This window comes from Thamnophis elegans, chromosome 10, assembly GCF_009769535.1.
Source record: "Thamnophis elegans isolate rThaEle1 chromosome 10, rThaEle1.pri, whole genome shotgun sequence".
Lineage (NCBI taxonomy): Eukaryota > Metazoa > Chordata > Lepidosauria > Squamata > Colubridae > Thamnophis > Thamnophis elegans.
Window position 1 is genome coordinate 14652238 of NC_045550.1, and position 22758 is coordinate 14674995.

The 22758-nt window shown below is 40.4% G+C and overlaps 1 protein-coding gene across 1 annotated transcript in view; it reads left to right on the forward strand.

Moving 5' to 3' along the window:
- The window catches only part of AFAP1L2 (actin filament associated protein 1 like 2), a 97752-nt gene that overhangs the window by 31252 nt on the left and 43742 nt on the right, over positions 1–22758 (forward strand). The window contains exons 2-3 of the mRNA XM_032225872.1: positions 19698–19826; positions 20597–20674. Of these exons, the coding sequence (XP_032081763.1) occupies positions 19698–19826; positions 20597–20674 (207 nt within the window). The remainder of the gene's footprint in view (positions 1–19697; positions 19827–20596; positions 20675–22758) is intronic.

Below are 22758 nucleotides of genomic sequence, written 5' to 3' on the forward strand. Positions count from 1 at the left end.
GGAGCCCCAGAAGCCAGAGGACGTTCTCTGCTGGTGTCTGCTGCTCTCCTGACCTCTCTTACTTCCGCGGCGAATCCCATTGATTCACGAACGGACAGAGAGGTCAGGACAGCAGCGGGGAGCCTCAGAAGCCAGAGGGCGTTCTCTGCTGGCGTCTGCCGCTCCCCTGACCTCTCTTACTTCCGCGGCGAATCCCATTGATTCACGAACGGACAGAGAGGTCGGGACAGCAGCGGGGAGCCCCAGAAGCCAGAGGACGTTCTCTGCTGGCGTCTGCCGCTCCCCCGACCTCTCTTCCTTCCGCGGTGAATCCCATTGATTCACGAACGGACTCCACGGAAGGAAGAGAGGTCAGGACAGCAGCGGGGAGCCCCAGAAGCCAGAGGACGTTCTCTGCTGGCATCTGCTGCTCCCCCGACCTCTCTTCCTTCCGCGGTGAATCCCATTGATTCACGAACGGACAGAGAGGTCAGGACAGCAGCGGGGAGCCCCAGAAGCGAGAGGGCGTTCTCTGCTGGCGTCTGCCGCTCCCCCGACCTCTCTTCCTTCCGCGGTGAATCCCATTGATTCATGAACGGACTCCACGGAAGGAAGAGAGGTTGGGACAGCAGCGGGGAGCCCCAGAAGCCAGAGGACGTTCTCTGCTGGCATCTGCCGCTCCCCCGACCTCTCTTACTTCCGCGGCGAATCCCATTGATTCACGAACGGACAGAGAGGTCAGGACAGCAGCGGGGAGCCCCAGAAGCCAGAGGACGTTCTCTGCTGGTGTCTGCTGCTCCCCTGACCTCTCTTACTTCCGCGGCGAATCCCATTGATTCACGAACGGACAGAGAGGTCAGGACAGCAGCGGGGAGCCCCAGAAGCCAGAGGGCGTTCTCTGCTGGTGTCTGCCGCTCCCCTGACCTCTCTTACTTCCGCGGCGAATCCCATTGATTCACGAACGGACAGAGAGGTCGGGACAGCAGCGGGGAGCCCCAGAAGCCAGAGGACGTTCTCTGCTGGCGTCTGCCGCTCCCCCGACCTCTCTTCCTTCCGCGGTGAATCCCATTGATTCACGAACGGACTCCACGGAAGGAAGAGAGGTCAGGACAGCAGCGGGGAGCCCCAGAAGCCAGAGGACGTTCTCTGCTGGCATCTGCTGCTCCCCCGACCTCTCTTCCTTCCGCGGTGAATCCCATTGATTCACGAACGGACAGAGAGGTCAGGACAGCAGCGGGGAGCCCCAGAAGCGAGAGGGCGTTCTCTGCTGGCGTCTGCCGCTCCCCCGACCTCTCTTCCTTCCGCGGTGAATCCCATTGATTCATGAACGGACTCCACGGAAGGAAGAGAGGTTGGGACAGCAGCGGGGAGCCCCAGAAGCCAGAGGACGTTCTCTGCTGGCATCTGCCGCTCCCCTGACCTCTCTTACTTCCGCGGCGAATCCCATTGATTCACGAACGGACAGAGAGGTCAGGACAGCAGCGGGGAGCCCCAGAAGCCAGAGGACGTTCTCTGCTGGCGTCTGCCGCTCCCCTGACCTCTCTTACTTCCGCGGCGAATCCCATTGATTCACGAACGGACAGAGAGGTCGGGACAGCAGCGGGGAGCCCCAGAAGCCAGAGGACGTTCTCTGCTGGCGTCTGCCGCTCCCCCGACCTCTCTTCCTTCCGCGGTGAATCCCATTGATTCACGAACGGACTCCACGGAAGGAGGAGAGGTCTGGGCAGCACGCACAGAGCGGGAAAGGCAGCACCAAAGCCTGGCCGCGAGCGAGGGAGCACGCAGCAACCAGCGACGCCGGGCTGCTTCCTCATCCTCCGCCGCCACCGCCGCGAGCGAGGGAGCGCATGTGTGCAACGGCCACGGGGCTTGCCCTAGCTCAGGTTCGGGTGAAAGGGACGAACGAAGTGCTTTTCCTATCGGTTCTCTGCTATCGCGGTTCGGGTGCTGTCCTCCCCCTCCCTTCTCCTCTCCCCAGCCCAGCAAATAAGACAATAAAATTATAAGAATAAAATAATACATTATTTATTTATTTACTCACCACCAGTGAGTAAGCGCAGCAGCTGCAACCCCAACAAGAAAGAAAGACGAAATAAAATGGAGACTCGCGCATGCGTCCTCAGCTAAGGAGTCCAGCCAATCAGTGAGCTGGTTGGCCAGCTCACTGATTGGCTGGAGTCCAGCCAATCAAATCAGTGAGCGGCAGGCTGGGCTGGCTTAAATTTGTAGGTAGCATAGAATGAAACGATGAGCCAGCCCAGCAGCTGATGGGCGGGAGCTGCGAGGGCCAAAAAAAGCGTGCCTTTTTAAAAAGCGGGCGGGACGCGGGAATATGCATCAAAAAGCGGGGGTGTCCTGCCAAAAGCGGGACGTCTGGTCACCTTATTTTAATATTGTTTAACAATCTTTTTTAAAAAACGTTTTGTTTTCTTCTAAAGGGATCAAACCTCCTGAGAGTTGGCAAGAAAGAGAGAGGGGAACAGATTAAAATAATTTGCTTTATGTAGTATATAGAGTAAGATGCCAATTTGTGCTGGGCGAAGAGGGAATTCTTAAGATGAAGAAGAAACCGTGGTACTAAATTTTAACTTTATATTCAGGCTTAAATCTCATGTATTTACCATTATTACAGGCTTCCAACCCAGGGGAGGGAGGAGTGAGATAGAGAAAGAGAGAGATTGATCATAGCTCTGAATATGAAGGTTGACAGAGTTGGGATTAGCAGAGTCAAGATGGCAGCCACAGCCACCTGACCAAAGCATAACCTTTTGTGCATATATCATGAGTGAAAGGGATGGGTTTGATCATATGGTTTTGTCCTCCATCTTGACTTTTTCACTCTACTCCCGTGAACACCGCTGACTGCACATTCCATACAAATTTGCTTTCCTTTTCCTAAAAAGCATGTTTTCAATCTTTAATGGTTACAAAAAATTATCTTTGAGTTTTTATTAACTTTTGGAAATCTCAGGGGACAAAGAGACCCTTCTTTGATGTCTACATTTTTACAAGCCTTTATCTATAAATATTAATCCATTTTGGATAGATGTAGAATCCTGTTCTTCATTTTTCCATGTACCAAACTGAGACTGAATAATTTACACAATCCATGCTGATATACCCAAAATGGTTTACAAAATAGCCTTTTTCTAGACCTGCAGATAAAGTAACAAAAACATTTGTCAAGGTGTCCAACCATTATAGTGTCCTCTTTTCTCCACACCCTCCACCCCTACGTCACCCACATTGTAATTACAATCATTTTGAAATGTCATGAACCAATTTGATCTAATAGTTAAGGTGGCTAGAAAAAGCAAGAGACAGTGAATTCAAGTCCTACCTAGGACATGAAAGCCAACTGTGTGATCTTGGGCCAGTCACTCTGTCTCAATCCTTGTCATAGGGTTGTTGCTGTGGGAAAAATAGGAAGAGGATGGTGTGTTGAATATGTTCATCGCCTTGACTTATTTGTAAAAACAATGAAGGTGTGATACAAATACATGAATAAATAAAATACATACCTGGTTGGATTTGATGGTGGTTGGAGTACAAAAATATCCACAAGGCTATCACAACACTGGGGAGTCATCCATGCTTGATTACCATAATCACTCTCCCATTTTAAAAGCTTAGCCTCCTTCCCATGGGAACACCTAGTTTGCATACCATTTTTGAGTGTTTTCTTTTCCCAACAAGCTGCCCTTTCCCCCAGTTGCTTAAACCTTTGTCATTAGAAAACAGCTAGCAAATGTCATGAGCTATGTCTGTGTTCAGCTTTTTTCTCATAGTATTTTTAGTGGAGAAATGGACTTCCTGACCCACTTGTTTGTAGTTCTGCCTGTGAGAGCTCGGCATTGTTAAGCCACAGTATGCAAGGGAATACGATCCCATGCATGTTCCAGCTGTGATTATCTGATCTATTCCTATTCTGGGAATAGCTGGGTGTTTCCATGTCCCTTGAGCTTGCTATGTTTTGATTTCTCGCCTTTGTCTAATGTGCTTAGATTATGGAAAGAACTTGGATGCTTGTCAAATCCTTATTATTGTTGTTTTGATTTAAATGATTTAACCTAAAATGAATGGGTTCCTGCCTTCCCACCCATAAGTACATTTGTTGGATATTTCTGTGCCCAAAAAGTTGTTTCCCCCCTCCTTTCTACTTAGATCCATGTCTGCCTGCCCCCCACCCAACTTCTCCATATAAATGCTGGCTTTATTTAATTGCTTAACAGCAGCACATCTTCAAGACTGTGTTTTAAAATTTGCAGAGCTGAATGCTACTCCAGAGACCATGTAAATAAATATGTTTTAAAGACAAGTACAGTTGTATCTCCTGCTAGAGCAGACAATTCTGACAATCCTTTCTCATAGAAAAGAAAGAATCTAAAATAGATCTTATAAAGCAGTGGTCCCCAACCTTTCTGGCTCTGCGGACCCTCAGCGATTTTGTGTGTGTGTGTGTGTGTGTGCACGCGCATGTGTGAGGGGCTGGTTTTGCACATGTATCCATTAGTTGCATAAATGGAGCTTTGCTTGCTTGTCCCCCACTTGTGTGGCTGGGTTCCCAGTGGACTACAGCAAATTATGGCACCATGGGCTGGGATTTGGGGATCCCTGCTATATTTTTATCTCTCCTAGATGATTATACTATTTGAATTATGATCTGACCAGAGGTGGGTTGCTACCAGTTTGCAGCGGTTTGGGCAAATCGGTAGTGGAAATTGCAACTAGGTCACCAAACCAGTAGGGACGCATCCAAACAGGTTCCCCAGTCACCGTGGCATTATTTTTTAAATTGTAATGTTCTGCACATGTGCAGAGCTATTTACAGGCAACTGTGCATGCATACGGAGCAAATTGTGCATGCATTGAACCGGTAGTAACGCCAGCAGAAACTCACCCCTGGATCTGACTGAGTGATCTTTAGCATGAGAAGGTTCTATTGAAAATACGTATCTTTTGAGGGTTTACTGAACATATATTAGTTTACATGTTGTTAAACAGAAACCACTAAGAACTACTATGATGAAGGATGTTTTCTGAAGTATCTAGCAGGATAGAAGAGCATCACTGAGTATGGGCTATATCCCTATCTATAGTTTGCAGCATTCATCTTTAGCTTGAATGCATATTTTATTTTATTTATTTTCATCCTGCCTGAACTATTTTTAGAAATAATTCTAGGAGGCAAACATATCTAACACTCCTTCCTTTTCCTATTTCTCCCACAACAACAACCCTGTGAAGTAAGTTGGTCTCCAAGAGAATGACTGGCCCAAGGTCATCCAGATGGCTTTTCATGTCTAAGTGGGAGCAAGAACTCACAATCTGCCATGTTCTAGCCTGGTGCCTTAACCACAAGACCAACCATTTTGAGGCTTTTCTGTTCTTATCATAATCGTCTAAGCCATTTTTGCAAATTTTGAGTATTATTTTATATAAGATAAATAAAATAATGAATGCAGAGATACGTCGTTTTCCTCAGATCAACAAATATTAAAGAAGAAACAAGAGTGAGAGAATGACAGTCAATTCACCCTAATTAACGTGCTGCTTTCAAATCTGCATTTCTGAGGATGAATGAATATAGTACAAAAGAAGAATTTAGTTTGGCTTGAAAGTAGCTCTTTGGGAGCCTACAAGAATGTTGAAGTTTATGCATATTAAGTTCTAATCATTTCCACATTCCATTATGAAATACTGAAACATTTGCCTTTTTTTCTTTGTGAGTTTGCTTGCAAAATGATGACTTTTTTGAAAGATCATTCTTGCCAGTATATTCATTCATCAAGGATATTTTTCACTAGACTCACAGAATTTGTCACATTATGCTGCCACAGATAGTCGTCAACTCATTTAGTGACTGTTTGAAGTACGGCCGTACTGAAAAAAGTAACTTATGATTGTTTCTCACACATGAATGCTGCAGCATCCTCATGGTCATGTGATCAAAATTCAGACCTTGGACAACTGATTCATATTTATAACGGTTGCAGTATCCTGGGGTCATGTGATCACCTTTTTCAATGTTCTGACAAGCAAAGTAGTGGGGAACCCCGATTTACTTAACAACTTTGTTATTAACTTAACAACTGCAGTGATTGACTTAAAACTGTGGCAAGAAAGATTGTAAACTGGGGCAAAACACATTTAACAAATGTCACACATAGCAACAGAAATTTCCGACTCCGTTAAGGTCGTACATTGAGAACTAACTGTATTCTATTTCATGTAAATAAAGGCAAGAAATCTGCTATATCTTAATTAGGTGGCCATTTTTTCAATTACATCAATACATGTCATAAGAATCATTCTGCTAAGACAAAGGAATTATTAATCATCATTCTTTGTGATGACATACTTCTCATATTCCCATTAGTCTCATCCTTCATACTGGATTTCATACTGTAGTGTTTATGTCTGCATGTTGAACAAAGTTCCTAAGTACTTTTATCCAGTCCAATACAAAAACAAACAAATATAAAATTACATGATAAGCTAGGCCTGAAATAATTAGAAGTACAAAGAGGGACTGACTTCTAGAAGCCATAGTTGCTACTAAGAAGTTGGTAACCTTTAAAATGATTATCTGTATTTGGTCTTGTTGGACCAAATCTTTTGCTCAAAGAGCCAATTATGATTTTGATATCATATGACTAAGTGACAGACATGGTGGTTATACATGTACAATCTAACTGTACATGAATTGCTGATTCAACCTATCTATGTCTGAACGCACAAATAAACTTATATAGGTAAACTATATGACTGAGCACTGAGAATCATTCCAGATATGTACTTAGCACAGGAAGTTGTAATGTAAAAACAATTCTATAAAGGTTGAACTTTCCATGTACTATAGTTATGAAAATCATGAAAGGTTTATATTAAAAATTTAAAGCAATGTAGTTTTTTTAATAAAAATTTCTTGTACACTGAGACCAATTAGATCATCAAAGAACACAAGACTGTAAAAATTTCAGATCCCTGGTCTTCTTTCTTTCTTTTTTTTCTTCATGATTCTGAAACTATTAAAATAAACACAAGCTGTTGAAAACCTAGTCTAATAGGATAGTGATGTAATCCTGCTTCCAGGTTTTAATTTTATTGAGTTTCAAGAGCTTTGAAGACAGATGAAACAATTTATTTGAGTTCACCAATAAATAACAATTATTTAAGGGTGTTTCCTGTTTTGTAAAATAATAATCACATCCTAGATTGAATTAACTAAGAGGGCAAAAGGAGTTAGATCAGTTTATTATTAAGAAACTAAGCAGAATTGATCTCAAGTTATCTATGTTCCCTGCTCTGTAGCTGAGACTTTAAACATACAGTATATATAACTTCTTTGAGTTCTTTCAGTAGCAGAATATATTGTACCTGTTTAGCTGGAAATAATTTTTGGCTAATAAGACATACATAAGTTCACATGTTCAATTATTGACCCCCCCCCCCCCAAATTATGAAGAAACCGATCACAGTCCGTTAAACTGCTAACATTTACGGGCACATTTCTGTGAGTATTTCTATCAAATAAATTGTACCAGTGTCCAAGGTTTACTACTGCAGTACACAGCACAATTGGAATAACACTGGGGTGCCTGTACCTATATTTAGTCAAATCTCTCATTTTGCCAGGGTGACAAATATTTGTGTGACTCGTCAAAACTGCGGTCCACAAAAGCGCGCTCGACGAAAGCGCGCATTTGACGTCATCACAGCGCGATGAAAAAAATTAAAAATTGAAATAAAAATAAAATTAAAGCAAGCCGATTCACATAAAGGTAAGGGTTAGGTTTAGGGTTAGGGTTAGGGTTAGGTTAAGGGTTAGGGTTAGGTTTAGAGCATTAGGGTTACGTTTAGCGTTAGGTTAAGGGTTAGCGTTAGGTTTAGCGTTAGGTTAAGGGTTAGGTTTAGGGTTAGATTTAGGGTTAGGTTTAGGGTTAGGTTTAGGGTTAGGTTTGGGGGGGTTAGGGTAAGGTTTTCGCTTTATTTTTACATTTATCGATCACAGCGCGATGTTTTTGTCGCGCTGTGATGACGTCACGTACGCGCTTTCGTCGAGCGCGATTTTGTCGTCCGCGGTTTTGTGGTGGAACCAAATATTTGCTGTGAAACATTTTTGACAAGGAACTTCTGTCATGGCATACATTTTGTGAGAATGTTCATAAAAGTCTTTCCAAATTTAAAATATGCCTCAGTGGTCCCAAAAGTTAGGAGATATTTGCTGCTTGTCCATTAAGTTGATGAATTATTATCCTCCCTAGATGAGTATATCTAAACCCTGGCATTCATTAAATATTAAATATGTATCCATTTTACATCCTGCACAGAAACACATTAAAGTGATGCTCACAGTTTTCTCCCTATTCCTTAATCCATTGTCATTAAACCCTATTTATTTATTATAAATATAATATATCAAGTTGTGTAATTGAACATTTACGTGCAGAAAATATAAATGCAAACCTTTCAGAATGAATCTGGAAGGAAGTATGATTGGATTGTGAATACATGGATTTCAAACTTGTATACCTTAGCCAGAAAGCATACAAACTATATACAGAAGGTATATAGTATATCTTACTATATACTGTGAAGAAGGTTGAATAAGAAGGAAAAATACTCTTCAACAGCACCATAAAATGACTCCCCTTCAGGAATGGAGAAACATTTTGGACATTTGAAAGATGGCATGAAGTGGAATTTTAGCATAGGAGAATACAAACAAAGAACTCACATAGGTCAATACAATTCACTACTGCCTGTTAGAGTTACTATATGTCAGTGATGGTGAACCTTTTAGACACCGAGTGCTCAAACTGCTCTTGTGTGCATGCCCAAACTGAAAGGTATGTGTGCACGAATGAGTGTATGTGTATACATGCATGCACATGCACATGTGTGTACATGCACACATGCACAGACATGCTCATAAACAGACATGTATGTGCATGCGCAGCAGAGATCTCAAGGCCAGCTGGCTGGCAGGAGGCGGGGCATCCCAACACTGGCAATGCAGCAAAAGATAAGATTTTTTTCTTTTGTGAGCTGTTGTTTTGTTGTTTGCAGGGAAATCGAAGCTCACAACAGAAAAGCCATTGAGATCTGACCTGGGGCGACAGCACACTTGCCAGCAGAGAGGGCTCTGCATGCTACCTCTGACACGCATGCCAGAGGTTCTCCATCACAGCTATATCAGCATTTACACTTTAAAGAGAATTTAAAATAGAGATGCATTTGTTAATGATCCTTCATCATACAAACACATTCAGCTCTAAAGATTTAGTGATGTGCAGCTCTGTGATGTGAAGGAATGAGTGGAACTAATCTCATGCATTCTGCTCACAAGTTTAAGTGATCATATCATAAAACTATGGACTTCTGCATCCATTTTCCATGTTTAGTTACAGCATTTTTAATAATGATTTTTTTTCTGATAGCGTGTAAACCATTTAAATTCTCCTTACTTTAATAGTAAAATACTCCGAGCTGTCTCTGTAAGACATTAAACCGGTGCAAAATAGTGTTTCACTTATTTAAAGTAAGACTAACCAATTCAATATCCTGCTAGGGGATCATTTCAGAGCTATTTCCTTACTAAACGCAGAGACAGAATGATCACAGGCAGGCAAAATAAATCAATGGGAGCAGAAGCGATCTCCACCTTCTTGTTGACTTCCTCATTCAATTTCTTTGTGGGAAATTGACAGTGAGCATTGGAAATTTTCCTTCCTCCTCCCTCCCTTCCTCCCTGTTACTTCCTCCCTCTTTCCCTTCCATCTTTTCTTTTTTCCTCCCTCCTTCCCTTTCCCTTTTCAGCAGGCAAATATGTGGCGGCTGCTGGATGGGGAAGGGAATGACAAATTGTACAAATGGCCAGAAAGCGGTCAGGGAAAATTGAAAATGAGGATCATGTGACCAGAGCAGCAGAGCAGCGGCACTGAAGCAGCAACAGCATGGCTCTGCTGAAGCAACCACAACTTTTCCCAAATCATACCCTCAGGAGTAATGGCTCCCAGCATTTTATAAGTTGGCCAATTTGAGGTAATGTGGTTGATTTTTTCTCCTCTATGATACACCAATTAAAGGTAACAGACACAAGAATTTTACTAATATATAGATATGTCTGAGGAGGTGAATTTCAGATTTCTCTACCAATGACCTTTGATGAAGTTCAGTTGTTAAGCAGAAAATTATGCCGTCCAAAACAATTACGAATTTAGAACCTAAGACGCATATAAAAATTGTCTGTCAAAACATCTTAAATTATACCAGATGACATAAGTAACAATCAAGTGGTAATGCTGAGAAAAGAAAAAAAATCACTAAATTACAGTTGACTTTCAATTATATCTTGGAAGCTTGTTGGTGCAGAAAGAGAGATTAAAGAGCAAAACATTAACACCAAATGTTCTAAGAAGACAAAAGATACAGGAAGGTTACTAATTCCTTCATCAGCAGGTTTTGTCACTGATTTTATGCTGAAACGTGAAATGAAAACGGCAAACTAGCTCTTCAAACCTAGGTAGGATTAGAGATGTTTTCAGAATGTTTTATTTTATGAGTTTGCAAAGGTTTAATCCAATTTATAATTCTTTCTATAGATAATAGGCTCCTGTTAAAAGACAGTCTGGTCTAGACCACAAAATCTCTTTTATCTGATAAATGGCTGTTCTTTAAATCTGGGATTTCTGAGGAATTATGGGCCCACCTTTGGTGCTATTTCTTTTTTAATAAAGTAGATGGCATTTTGGGAAATGCAAGACTCTGACAAATCTTGAACTTTCCCGTCTAATTATTATTTCCCTGCTCCTTCTAGCCAAGATAAATTGCTATATGAATAACATTCTACCTGTGGTTAAGAATAATGTGAAAAGCAATGCTTAATAAACTCAAGGAAATTACTGAAGATTTAACTCTTGGATCACAATGTAAAGAATGTAAAAGATCAGTGGTGGGATCCGGATCCCGTCGTAACCCGTGACCCGACAAATGCGCAAACGACAAAAGTGCACCGACAAAACCGTGGCGCTAAAACTGCGATGTCAAAAGCGCGCCGACAACAGCGCGCCGACAACAGCGCGCCGACAGAAGCGCGATTTAAGTTAAGGTAAGGTTTAGGGTTAGGTTTAGGGCTAGGTTTAGGATTAGGGTTAGGCTTAGGTTTAGGCTTAGGTTTAGGCTTAGGGTTAGGTTTAGGGTTTGGTTTAGGGTTAGGGTAACAGCACACTTCTATCGGCACGCTGTTGTCGGCGCGCTTCAGCGCTCATTCGTCGGCGTGGTTTTGTCGGCGCGGTTTTGTCACCGCAGTTTAGTCAGGCGCGCTTTTGTCGTTTGCGCATTTGTGGTGGAACCATCGTAACCAGTACATTACAGCTGGGCCGGGTGTCTACCTCGGACACACGAACTACGACGCTCCAGCTGCTCGGCGGAGGTAGCACAGGCGCTGTAAGTTGTGCATGTGTGCGGAAATGGCCTGGTTGGCTTAAATACCAGTAAAGAATGTGGGTGGGCAGGTGGGCCCTCCAAAACACCATCCTGGTATGGTGGCTGCTGCTCCCAGCTGCCTCTGGTACTCCCGTACCGGGGTGTACCGCCCGGAACCCACCACTATAAAGGATGTATGTTTGTGTTTTTATTTTTATAAATCTAACGTACACTGAAGATGAAATTTAAACAACAGCATTTGTTGTACCACGTGCAATGACAATAAGCTAAACTAAACTAAACTAAACATCAGCATGATGAACTGTTTTATATCCTTCATTACATATCGGTGCCTGTATACTTGCTATTCCATTCCATTCCATTTATTAGACTTGTATGCCGCCCTATTCCCCGGAGGGACTCAGGGCGGCGAACAGACATATGGGAAAGGGGACAATACAAAAAACGGACGAAACAAGACAGGATACAGACAAATTAAAACTACACAACAATCAACAATTCGAGTGGGGCTATAATGACATTGATCATAAACAGAGAATAGGAGAATGAGCAAGGGAATATAGGAGGGCAAGAAAGGAGAGATGAGAAGAGTGCATCATGATACTTCAAAGCAAACATTGAACTTACATCAGACACAAGCAAGGATGCAAGACAGATGCGAGGATCTGGCATTTACATGGTGACGTTACTATGCACATGTTATCATTTTGGCTTCATCATTGCAGTTTACTAAGAAAGGGACGTTCCCTTACTCGCCAAAGAAGAATTGAGAGAGAATGCATTACCATATCCTTGGAGTGAGGTTTCTGCTAGGAAAACCAATCTAAAGATGGTAAACAACAGGTGTACTTTTCAAAAAATGAGTCAAAAGAAATGCTTCAGGCCTTCTGTAAGCACAGAACCTTTCTTATTAGTAGTCTGTTGTTTTTCAAGCTTTTGCATAGGCTTCAAAAAAAGGTGTGGCTGTTTTAGGAATTAAATTTGTGTTAGTAGGTCAATTTTTATCCCAGGTTTCCATGGAAGTCTTACAAAGGCTTATCTGCTTATTTCTTTGTTTATTGATTTATTTCCATGATTCATCCCCATCTCTGAGTGGGAATGCTTTATTCACCCTTTAGGTGAATAAGGGGTTGTTTGTGTGTGCTTCAAAGGACACAATTATTCTTGAAGTGCACAATTTATATACAAGAGCCATAATGAGCAAACTAAGTTAATGATCTTCTACAAAAAGGGATTTTAAAAAAGCCACCTAGATTTCTCTTACCTATCAAGTTGGAGCTGAAAGCCATGATTCGTTTTTGTTTCAAATTTCTGATGTTTTGCAGAAATGTCAAGAATCTTGTTTGAATGTTAAGCTAAATAAACCATTCATGCAGTGTACCACTTATGTTTAGCTACTCACACTGGCAGGATGAATCAACCTTTACTTCTGTTGTGCAGATATAACCACTGTGTATAAGAAAGCTAAGGTTTTAATTACTGGAGATTCTTTGAAGTGGTGATACTGGATAATTAACTGGATTCTTCTGCCTGTAAATCACGTGCTTTGCCATTGAGCTATGGAAAAGATAATCTTAAGGACTGAGCTTTCATTCTTAAAACTTCTATCCATAGAAATGAAAAAGGTAGCATGTGCTGGCCAGTACCATGAATATTACTCTTCTATCATTCTGCAATAGCATTTGAACCATGCAAAATGCTGCTCAGTTACAATATTTAATAAAAATCAAGTATTTTGTTGTTTGACTAAGTGTTGCAAGTCATACTGTACTATAGTAGAAGAGGAATAATTGTAATTACTAAAATTCCAAATGTTTTTGTGATGTGGCTCATTTTTCACATTTTAGGGATTCTGGCTTTTCCTAGTCTTCTCACTCCTCATATTAAACAGTAAACAGTAACAGAGTTGGAAGGGACCTTGGAGGTCATGCAGGAGACCTGTACTAGGGATTTGAACCGCCGAACTGCCACCTTTTCTGATCAACAAGCTCAGTGTTGTAGCCACTGAGCCACCTAGTCACATGTGAGGCCTGTATTTCTCCCTTTCCTTGCTTGTTGGCCAGTTATCTTGCCAGATTATTCCAGTTTATGCAAAATTAGACTCGTAGACAGAAGCCACTGTTAAAGAAAAAATAATTGTCTTATTTCATTTGAAAACGGAAAAGTTGAAAGGCTCATAGTTCCTTTAGTATATAACTAATGGAATGTTCGTATTTCTGTGCCAGGTAGGGGGAAAAAATCTCAGACTCAACCCATGCCATCTCAGAAAAAGGTCTGGAAAATCCTTATCTGAAGAGCTGCTAAAAGAAGTCATTACTAGCCCCAAGCAAGCAGATCATTGGGAATTTGGAAAACTAGTATTCCTTGAATTTATTAAAATTTGGAGTAGAATATTTTGCACCTGGAGCATTCACTTTCTCTGCAAGCCAGAGTGCAGTGAAAATGACGAAATCTGCAACCATGCAGGCTGAAGGTCTCTCACCCGCATCATGCACTTTTGAAGATTTTGCGGCTCCTATGTCATAAAAACGTCTAAAGCAGGGGTGGGGGATAATGCCCAATTTATGATTTGTGGACTTCAACTCCCAGAATTCCTGAGCCAGCCACTCATAATGGTATTGGTGCACAACTTCCCCCCACACACATGCATGTGTGTACCATCAGCACTCCCACCGCTTTTGGTACACTTTTTTCACTCTCCCCAGGCTCCAGAGGCTTTCTAGGAGCATGGGGAGGGTGAAAACAGCATTCCCCCCCCCCCCCTGAGACCCTCCAGAGACTTCAGGAGCTTCCCTGAAGCCTCCAGAGGGTGAAAATGGCCCTAGGGGAAACCTGGGAGTTCGGGAATGGTGACTTCTGGTTTGCTTGTAAGGCTGTTTTTCACCCTCCAGAGCCTTTAGGGAAGCCTCCTGAAGCCTTTGGAGGGAGAAAAAATGGCCTTAAAAGAAGGCCAAAGTCAGCTGGGCAGCGCTCACATGTGCACTGGAGCTAACACAGCAACACCTCGTGTGCCCTAAGAAATGGCTCCGTGTTCCACCTGTGGCACGCTTGCCATATGTTTGCCATCATGGCAGTAAGGCATATGCAGCCTTATTAAGAATTGTGAATTCAAAACCCCCAGGTTGAAGATTTCTATCCAAATGATGCTTTCTGTGCAATGATAAAATTCAAAACAGTGTTTTAAATCAAGATTCATTGTGGCAAGGCTGAAAGCACCTTTATTTATGGCAGGATCTTAGTTCTGAAAACTGTAATGAAGTACCAAGATGCATGTAATTGTAGGGAAAGAAAGAAACAGCACTTTCTTGATTAAGGCTTCTGAATGTCTTTCAAGAACCTTCTCTGCCTCTCTTTGCCCACTCCCACCCCAATCCTCCCACTGCCTTCTTCCAGTGAAGAGGAGAGAAGCTAGTCTGTTATTTGTTCCGCAAACTGGAAAGCCTTGTGTGCTTCTTCCTTAAAGTTCAGAGTTCCTGGTTCAGCAATGATAATTCCTTCAATAAAATGATTGTCCCTATTTCCAGAATGGCCCATATTGTACCGATCCGGTTCCACAGTTGAGCTTTCAGCCTACAAATAACAAGGCTCAGTCTCTGGATTGTCCTGGCTTGTAACTCATAGAAATATATGGATAGTCTTTTAAAATAGTTTTCTGAAATTGTGCATTAAAATATAACTGAAATATAATGTTGGTTTTACTGGCATTTCAGTGATTATGTTTGTACAGTGACTCCACATTTATATTTTTTTCGTTAGGGTTAACAGTTTGCACATCAAGAAATATGTGGGGTGGGGAGTTTGGTCAGATTGTTGTGATTTACATTTTCTCAAGTACCAACCCCACAATATTTCCCACCAATTTCTGACTAAGTTAAAATGCTGCTTGGAGGAAATGATTCAGAGAGGCAAAAATACTTTGGGATGATTTTGTGCAAATTTCCTATGAACAATTGGTATTTTCTTCCAGTTTCTCCCAATTAGTTTTAGCTTGCTTGATGAGATTTTGCTTTTTGTGATTCCTAAAATCAGAAATGTAGCTTAGAAGCCAGCCATGTGTTTTGAGGTGCTTCAGAACTGGCTTAGCCCTGTAAACATGGCCAACTCAAAGACTAATTGGATCAATTGGCCACCAGAACTGGTTACACTTCATTGGTAATTCCAATGTTGCATGGAGCAATTACCTTGTTTAGTGACCATTTGCGGTTACAAAGGTAATGGATATGTAGCTTTATGATCAGTCCTCAAATTTATGACCTTTGCAGCTTGGTAAAGCTCTGGAAATCTAAAGTAAGATCACAAGCACAATTGCAGTTTTACTTAGCAACCACTTTACTTAAGACCAAGTGGCCAGATGCAGTTGTGGTTGCTATATGAGGACTATCTATTTGTCAGTTGCATACACTTTGAAGTATCTGTCCTATGTGTGGCAAGAGAGCTGGGAGGGAGGGAACCTTATCTTTAGTATAGAATATTTTATTTGTATGTATTTGTCTAGTAAAATTAGGGATGTTGTTTATTTAAATGTGGATCATACAATGCATGATTTGTTGAATAGAAATGTATCAGCTGAATAGATACGTGTCTCTTTGTGCACATTTGTCTAAATATTTATTTACCTTTTACATTATGAGAAATTATTTTGGGGAGAAACCAAATTCTTATTTAGAATTTAGGTTTATTCTCGGACTTAGATACATGCCTATGAGCTTCCTCAATTTACATTCTGTAAAATAGGTATGAATGACTGATACATATTCACTCTCTATGTTCTATTTGTGTCTTTTTTATCCTCACATGAGGGAATGCATTTTTTAAAAATTGGCCATTTAATAAGAGTACTCATAGCACACTCTTACAATTCCAAATTTGTTAATTGGATGCAAGGGTTAGCAAACCTCTAAAGTCACATAGACCCAATTTTATGAAAACTAAACCAGACCTGAAATTTTTTTATCTCTAAAATACCACTTGGAGTCATGCACTCTATGTGAATTAACAAAATATAATCATTTTTAAAACAAGCAAATATAGTATAGTACCATTATAAAATACAATTACAATAAAACCAGACATATATAAAGAAATCGATGCTGTTTTTATATGGTAACAATGGTGCACTAATAAGGTTGACTAATGATGTTGATAGGAGCAAAACATTGCTAATTTGCCAGGCCAGACCACTTTAATAGTCACCTGGCAAAGAGTTGAGAAATCAAATGAGGATTTGGATCAGTTTAGTCTTTTCCAGAGCCTCTCCCTCAAAATGGGACGGTGATCAACATTCATTCTTGTTTTATTTATGCTGGATTTAGAAGTAATAACAGGAACAGTTCAGCAAAAACAGGTATTTCTTGTTTTCTGTTATAGTTACTCATTGTTTAGACTATTTTTACCTTGAAGTCTCAGGCAAGTGAGTAGCACCGAAGGGTTCCCTTGTCAAATATATATGCAATTTGTTCCTTTAGGAGTGTCAGTTTCCATTCAAAGTGATCCAGCTGTTTTCATCTGCCACTATCAGCACATCTGTTTCTTTTTGCTGTTGGGGAGAACAGCATTCTTCTGCTGTTGTTGTAATTTACTTTCTCTTTCCCTAGAGCAGCTGACCCTTCTGAACCTTGGAATGTACTTTGTAGAATACTCTGGGAAATCCATTGTAAATCTATCACATTTGCTATTCTGTCACTTGAATGCTTGTTGCACTGAAATGATCAGCTGGCCTGGCACTTTTCTGCAACAAAGAATAAAGCCACAGCTAGAAGGAAACTGCCTTTTGCCAAGACATTCTCTTCAGAAAAGAAATTGTGCCAGCTTAGAAGGTTTTAGGTCATGCTTGTTTTGGATTGTTTTTCCAATGAGTCTAGAGGACACCAACTTGGGGTAGGCTCTACACAGATGTTTTAAAGAGAATATAAGTGGAGGAAGAGGAGTATGCAGAAAAACATATGCATTCAGTGGTTTGGTGTGGATAGTTAGGTTTGGGGAAATGGAATCGTCTCTTTTACTGCTTTTCAAAGTTCTATTTATTTTAGTTAATAGTTTACATTCTTAGTATTTAATCATTCAGTCTACTTTTCATGTTAAAATAAAAAGGATTATTACTAGGGAAATGTGCTTGCTCTATCATGAAACTTGCTTATAACTTTATACAAATTGTTGTCTTCAATCTACTCACAGGGCTAGAAGAACAATAATAAAAAAAGACAATAAGCAGGAAGCCTTATAACACTTCAGACAAATGGTTGTCCAATCTCTTCTTAAAAGCCTTCAGTGTTAGAGCATTCACATCTTCTGGAGGCAAGCTGTTCTGCTGATTAATTGTTATAACTGGGAAGAAATTTCGCCTTAGTTCTAAGCTAGTTCTCTCCTTGATTAGTTTCCATCCATTGCTTCTTGTCCTGCTCTCAGGTGTTTTGGAGAATAAGTTGATGCTCTCTTCTTTGTGGCAGCTTCTTAGATATTGAAACACTGCTATTGTGTCACCCCTAGTCCTTCTTTTCATTAAACTAGACATACTCAATTCCAGCAACCCTTCTTCATATGTTTTAGTTTCCAGTCCCCTAATCAACTTTGTTGCTCTTCTCTGCCGTCTCTCTAGAGTCTCAACATCTTTTTATATCATGGCAATCGAAACTGGATGTAATATTCTAAATGCAGTCTTATCAAGGCATTATAAGGGGTATTAACACTTAAATACATGATAATGTTTCATTAGCACAAATAGACAAACTCTATAACTTAGAGTTCTCCAGAAATGTGTATCATCCACAGTTGGCATAGCCAGTGTTGATCGCAGATTATGAAATTTTGTAGTTCCAGACTGGAACCCAGACTGATCAGGGTGAAAGGATCAACATTTTGCTAAATGCTCATTTTGGGGCAGTTATCTTTATTTACTTTATTTGGTCCCAATATTTTCTGTGTATGTATGTGTGTGTGTGTGTGTGTGTGTGTGTGTGTGTCTGTCTGTCTGTCTGTCTGTCTGTCTGTCTGTCTGTCTGTCTGTCTATCTATCTATCTATCTATCTATCTATCTATCTATCTATCTATCTCTCCCCACATTTGTTCTGATTCATTTTTTCTTTCATCTATGCCTATATCTTCAAACCTTTTTATATTATGGGAGTTCCCATTCTTCCAAATATGTTGAATTTCATCTCCCATAATACTGAAGAGAAGATTTCCTATAAATTGTGGAATGCTGCCCTATTGTTTTCAGTGAGCTATACTGTGCCCACAGCTTTAGGCAATCCATTTTACCACAGAAGCAAGGTCCAACTCAACACAACCATTAGAAGAGAAAGCTTTATTCAGATGAAGGAGACATCCTTATGACTGGTGGGTCACACTATACCAGGCTGGCCACAAAGTGATGGTCCTAGCATGGACTGTCCCATGCAAGTAGAAAGGGCCAGTTTCTGGTCAGCTGCAAGTAGAGTTTTAAGACTGGATCCACCATATGACACTCTTCCTTGAACTGAGCAGAGGAAAATCTTCTTTCCAATCTTTTCTGAGCCTAGAATAAGCTGTACAAAGTAAAAAGGCTTATGTGTATTATTTGCTTACAAGTTGATTGGGAACAAAAAAATATACAGGTAGCCTTCAACTTGGAACTGGTGGTTTAGAACCATTTGAAGTTTCAATAGGCCTACCTGGGGATACATATAACCCAGATTTGAAGTTCTGGTGGTCAGAGACCCTCCACATGATCACATTTTGAATGCTTGGCAATGCAACCATATTTATGGCCATTTGCAACATCCCACATTTTACTACAATTTTACCATAAATTGACATTTACTTATGGTTTTTGGCAAAATCACACCTATAGCATACCAGTTTGCTTAACAACTGTGGCCTTCACCTTATGACCGCCCCAAAAGGGTCATAAAATTAGTTTTGTCACATGATCAACCCATTTTACAACCATTATGAATTATAACCATGATGGGAAATCTCCATTATGGTTGTAACTCAAGAACTCCCTGTAATTAATAATTTTTATATTTTCTTCATTACCAGGAGGGGGAGCAATGCAGTTACATTACCTACCTCTGTTTTCCTTTCATATTTGCTTTTTCCAATGCTGGAAAAATACTTTAGGCTAATCCAAAACTAGGAAAAAATACTTGATATGCAGACATATAAAGTGAGGGTTTGTAGCCCGCATCATACAAAGGCAAAAAAATGTTTTAAAAATTCCTGGATTACATAAAAGCCATTGGCATTGGATGCAATAAATAAACTAGTTTATTTCATATCTCTTTTAGCTCTGGAACAACTGCTGACAGAACTTGAAGAATTTCTGAAGATACTAGATAAAGAGAACCTCAGCAGCACAGCTGTAGTCAAAAAAGGTTTTCTGGCTGACCTCCTTCGGCTGTGCACAAAATCAAGTGGTAAGCAAAATCAGATGAACAATTATTGACTTTGGAAAGTTTATCTTTCTTGCTGGTACCCCAGTCTGTCTATTTCTCCTTTTTGTTTGAACCTTATTCCAAAATGAGATGTAAAAGAGAAACAGATATCATTTATCAGCATGAAAACAAACTTACTTATTGGGATACATGTGTTTGAGGACTGGGATCTACTTAATTAGGTGCAAATCTTGTTATCAGTTGCTCAGAATATGTTTACAAACACCACACATTTACAGATCGTGGTGGGGATTAAAAATGGATAAAAAAAGGATGGAATTCTTTTCCAGTTGTGTTTCTATTAATTTGCTTAATTCAAGGTGACAGCAAAGTTCATAGGAATGTTCAAAAATTTTATTCCCCTCCTTTTATTGTAAACATCATAAATTATTTTTATTTGCTGAAGTTTGCTAATAAGATTAATTTGCAAGGGATGAATCACCTTACCTTTTGCTCTTTAAAAGTTCTCATTTCCCTGTTTTACTCAAAATAACTTCTTCAGGAACAAAGTCCAGTAAAGTACTTCGCATGAGAACAGAAAAGGGAAGGGGAAAGCAAAATGCTTTTTTAACTTGCTTAAATTATCTGCCATAGAGTAAAGCACGTAAATTAGCTTATCAAAACTGCAAGTGAAAGAATCATGCAGGATAATGACAATCAGAATGATGGTCCTTCCGCACATCATTGCTGATACTGTACATGTACACACAACAAAATGCAAAGCAGTACTTTACAATATTTTTACACTGTAGGTGGTGATGAAGAATACATTTATATGAACAGAGTAACCATAAATAAACTACATGGGGAACCAGAAAAAGCCGACAAAGGTAAGCATCAAATGCTATTATCATTCAAATGTATCTAAAGGGCACCAAGCTTGAAAATAAACTATTCCAGAAAAACAAGTATTGCCATTCGGGGGGGGGGGGGGAATACTGTGGTCACGTAATCAGATTTGTGCTCTTATTATTATTATTTTATAGTGATATAGTTGTCTTGGCAACGTTTCGGCGAGATCTCACTCGCCATCTTCTGGCTGGTGTTTTCGGTTTAAAACGTGGTCGGAGCTGCTGCCTTTCTATAAATCTTGGTGGGGGTGTGTGGAGTGCTGGCTTTGTTTCAGTAAGTGGATTGATTGGTTGTGTGGTTGTATCATGATTGGTAGACTGGTGCTGATTGGTGCTGGATGTGTGTCCGTTGATGTTTTGTTTGTAACAGCCTGGGAAGAATAATTATGGAAGATATTGAAATAGAGAAACACACCCACAACATGAATAAATGTGACGATACCTCCCACCTACCAGACATCTGGAAACCAGCCCTAGTCAACAAACGAGCCCTACCCGCCACCCAGGCCGTTGCAACACAAAACAACAATAGACACACAGCCAACACCAATCAGCACCAATCTACCAATCATGATATAACCACACAAACAATAAATCCACTTACTGAAACAAAGCCAGCACTCCACACACACCCACAGGATTTATAGAAAGACGGCAGCTCCAACCACACTTTAAGGCGAAAACACCAGCCTGTGATGGTGAGTGAGACTTCGCTGAAAATGTTGCCAAGACAATTTCAATCCCAATCTTACATGGGAAAAGACCCAAATAAAACAAGACCAGCATATATATATGTGTGTGTGTGTGTGTGTGTGTGTGTGTGTGTGTGTGTTTATTTGTGCTGATAAATAAATAAAGGGAGACTAGTATAGATCTGTTTCAAGCTATTTAGCTCTCATCAGCTAGCCATACCCTTACTGGGAATCGAGCCTGTGCTGTATTGCCTCTAAGGCAGATGTGTTAACCATTGAGCCACAGAGCTCGACTCCTTATCAGCCAGCCAGGGAAGAAGGTATATATTTAGAGTCACAACCCCTGGTAAGCCCCAATTATGGGAGGAAGCTAACTGCTTCCATCATCTGTCAATCGGCTCGTCACAAGAGTCCATCACGACAGATTGCCAATATTTTTACTGTTGCCTTTGTTATATATGTGTTTTTTTATTTGTGCTGATAAATAAATAAAGGGAGACTAGTAAGATCTATACTATATATATATATGTTTGGCTTAATACATTGGCCTAATAGATAATATGAATTGTTGAAAACATATTATTGTTCTATGTTCATTTAGCATTTCTGAATAGCACTTTTCAACTGTATAACATCCATCCATACCAAAGCACGGGGAACTGCCACATATAGTATGTTCTATTCTGTGACATTAGGTTAGATAATAACTGCTTGTGGACTCTAAGTGGATGGATATTTTGCCTTCAGAAGCTTTTTGTATACATAGATCCTCTTTCTGTGAATACGAAAAAATTCTGTACATAGATATTAAATAGCATGAGTACTCAAAGCTTCATAACAGTGGTGGGTTGCTCCTGATTTAGCACAGTTCAGCCGAACTGGTAGTAGCGGTGGCGGGAGGCCCCACCCAGCCACCCAGATGCTTCTGGACATGTACAAAGGCATTGCCCGCTCAGGGGAGCATGCCTGAACCAGTAGTAAAAATATTTGCAATCCACCACTGTTTCATATGTAGAATAATTCCTTAAGTCAATACATATGTCAGTGCATATCATGTTTATACTTTTATCTGTTATCATATATCTATATATATATGCTTAAATAAATAAATAAATAAATAAATAAATAAATAAATAAATAAATAAATAAATAAATAAATAAATAAATAAAATATATCCATCTCTAACAAATTTGGCTGGAGACGCACTTACTACTTAATCTGTTTTGTTTTCTGCAGCTGCCCTGCTTGGATTGAGCCTATAACTGATTCCATTTTGGGATTAATAGATGGAAAAATGTAGCCCCTGGTATCTGTCTCTAAATTGCCTAGAAACAGAAAATCTGAGAAGACGTGGGAAGAACAGCAGATGT